The sequence below is a fragment of the Argentina silus genome (genome assembly GCF_951799395.1).
Source record: "Argentina silus genome assembly, contig: scaffold_775, whole genome shotgun sequence".
NCBI lineage: Eukaryota > Metazoa > Chordata > Actinopteri > Argentiniformes > Argentinidae > Argentina > Argentina silus.
The window spans coordinates 233-2,500 of NW_028152858.1; the positions used below are offsets into that span (position 1 = coordinate 233).

The 2,268-nt window shown below is 48.1% G+C and overlaps 1 protein-coding gene across 1 annotated transcript in view; it reads right to left on the reverse strand.

Moving 5' to 3' along the window:
• Positions 1 to 211: 211 nt before the first annotated feature.
• Positions 212 to 2,268, reverse strand: part of nphs1 (NPHS1 adhesion molecule, nephrin) — a gene marked incomplete at both ends in the record, with an annotated part of 11,351 nt that continues 9,294 nt past the window's right edge. The window contains 3 exons of the mRNA XM_083697854.1: positions 212 to 347; positions 548 to 830; positions 1,468 to 1,533. Coding sequence (XP_083553980.1) covers positions 212 to 347; positions 548 to 830; positions 1,468 to 1,533 — 485 coding nt within the window. The remainder of the gene's footprint in view (positions 348 to 547; positions 831 to 1,467; positions 1,534 to 2,268) is intronic.

Below are 2,268 nucleotides of genomic sequence, written 5' to 3' on the forward strand. Positions count from 1 at the left end.
ACCAGCTGCAGGTCATAGATCATTTACAACTTGTGCTGTCTCCGTTGAATGACGGGGTCTAAAACCAGATTGCAGGGGGGGGGGGGAGAAAGAGGAGGAGGGGAATTCTGTCTAAATTTAGCTACTAAGTGTCTCTCTCCCCCTCTTCCTCCCCCTCTACCCCTCTCCCCCTCCCTCCCTTCTCTCTCCCCCCTCTCTCCCCCCGTCTCACCTCAGCTCCGTAGGTCTCGTAGACGGTGCTGTCTGGTTCTGACCCAGAGTCCAGGAGAAGGGTTCGCTGGGCCGCAGGGTTCACCAGCTCTCTGTCTGTATATCTGTCAGAGCTGCTCGCAGTGGACAGACTGGACCTGCACAGGGAAGGACAATCAGTCAATCAATCAATCACCAATCAATCAATTAATTGGTCGGTCAATCCATCAATCAATATATCAATCAATCAGTCAATCAATCAATCAATCGATCAATCAATCGATCAGTCAATCAATAAATAAATCATTCGATCAGTCAATCAGATCTCTACCTACAGAGGAGAACAGCTTGGACTCACTGTTCTCCACCAGTCTTCCCCCCATCCGACACACTGTCTTCTTTAACCACTAGAGAGAGAGAGAGAGAGAGAGAGAGAGATGGTTTTGAGAGTGTTGACACTCTGAGAAAGCACGTCACACACACAACCGTCACAGTGACATCACCATTGTTACCTGTCTGGCCATGCCTCTTCCTGTTCCTCCACCTCAGACCCAGGAAGCAGCCTAGCGAGTTCAGAGCCAATAGGAAACCTCCAACCACCGCTGATGTCACCACCAAATACACAGGTATGCCTGTCCCCACTGGCTCACCAAACAACCACCATGGAATACAACAAAATACAGTAGAATTACAACAGAATACAGTAGAATTACAATATAATACAATACAGTAGAATTACAATATAATACAATACAATACAGTAGAATTACAACAGAATACAGTAGAATTACAATATAATAAAATACAACACAATACAATACAGTAGAATTACAACTGAATACAATAGAATTACAGGACTTTGATGCACCATAACGGTATTAACGAGAGAGAAAGAGAGAGAGAGAGAGAGAGAGAGAGAGAGAGAGACAGAGAGAGAGAGAGAGAGAGAGAGAGAGTGGGAGGAAGCTCGAATAGAAGAACTGCTGATAACATTGTAAAAAGCCGATATCTATTCAGACTGTACAGGTCTCTCACTTTACCTCTACTGTCCTAATTCTAACACAAGGTATCATTTATGGCGGGCTGCCATGGCGACCGTTGTTCTGGGAGAGCAAACAGTCGTCGCCCTGAAGGTGCATACATTAGCATGATTTAGCCGCGTTAAGCTAGCTGCTCGGCTGTGCAAATACCAATCTAGCCCTGCGTCTTGGGCTCCACAGACCAATTTAGAAGCCCAAGGTGGAATAACGATGTTAGATAGAGTTAGAACACACATACTCTCTGAAGACGGGTCCTTGTCCTCTGGGCCACCCTCCGGGTCCTGCTTATCTGGAGGGGGGGGGGGGGGGGGGGTGAGGGAGGGGGAGGAGGAGCAGGAAGGAGGTGGAGGGGGAGGAGGAGGAAGAGGAGGGGGGAGGAGATGAGGGAGTAGGGGGCGGGAGGAAAGGAGGTGAGGGAGGAGGGGGAGGAGGGTGAGAAGGGAGGAGAGGAGGAAGAAGAGGTGGAGGAGAGGAAGAGGGGGAGGGGGAGGAGAGGAAAAGGGAGGGGAGGGAGGTGAGGGGGGAGAAGGAAGAGAGGAAGAAAGAAGAAGAACAAGAAGAAGTGGAAGAGGAGGAGGGACAGAAACAGGTCATGAGTACAGCCACAACATTCAGACACATGCAGTACGCAGCCTAGGGTTTAAACCCACCTACCATGAACCATGAGGAACCACTCTGCCTCCTACAGCATCTAAACAGTACTTCTCTATCCCATCTACACTCCCCTCAAATGACCTGGAACAACCACAGTCAATGTACACTCTAAGACAAAAGGCTTCCACAAAGGTTCTTCATTTGTCCCTGTAGGGGAACCCTTTGAAAAACCCATTTTGGTTGCATGTAGAACCTTTTGGGTTCCATGTAGAACCTTTTTGGGTTCCATGTAGAACCCTTTTGGGTTCCATTTAGAGATCTCTGTGGAAAGGGTTCGACCCATGGTTCTAAATGGAACCCAAAAGGGTTCTACATGGTACCAAAATGGGCTCTTCAAAGGGTTCCCTTATAGGGACAAATGAAGAACCCTTTTTGGTACTAACTA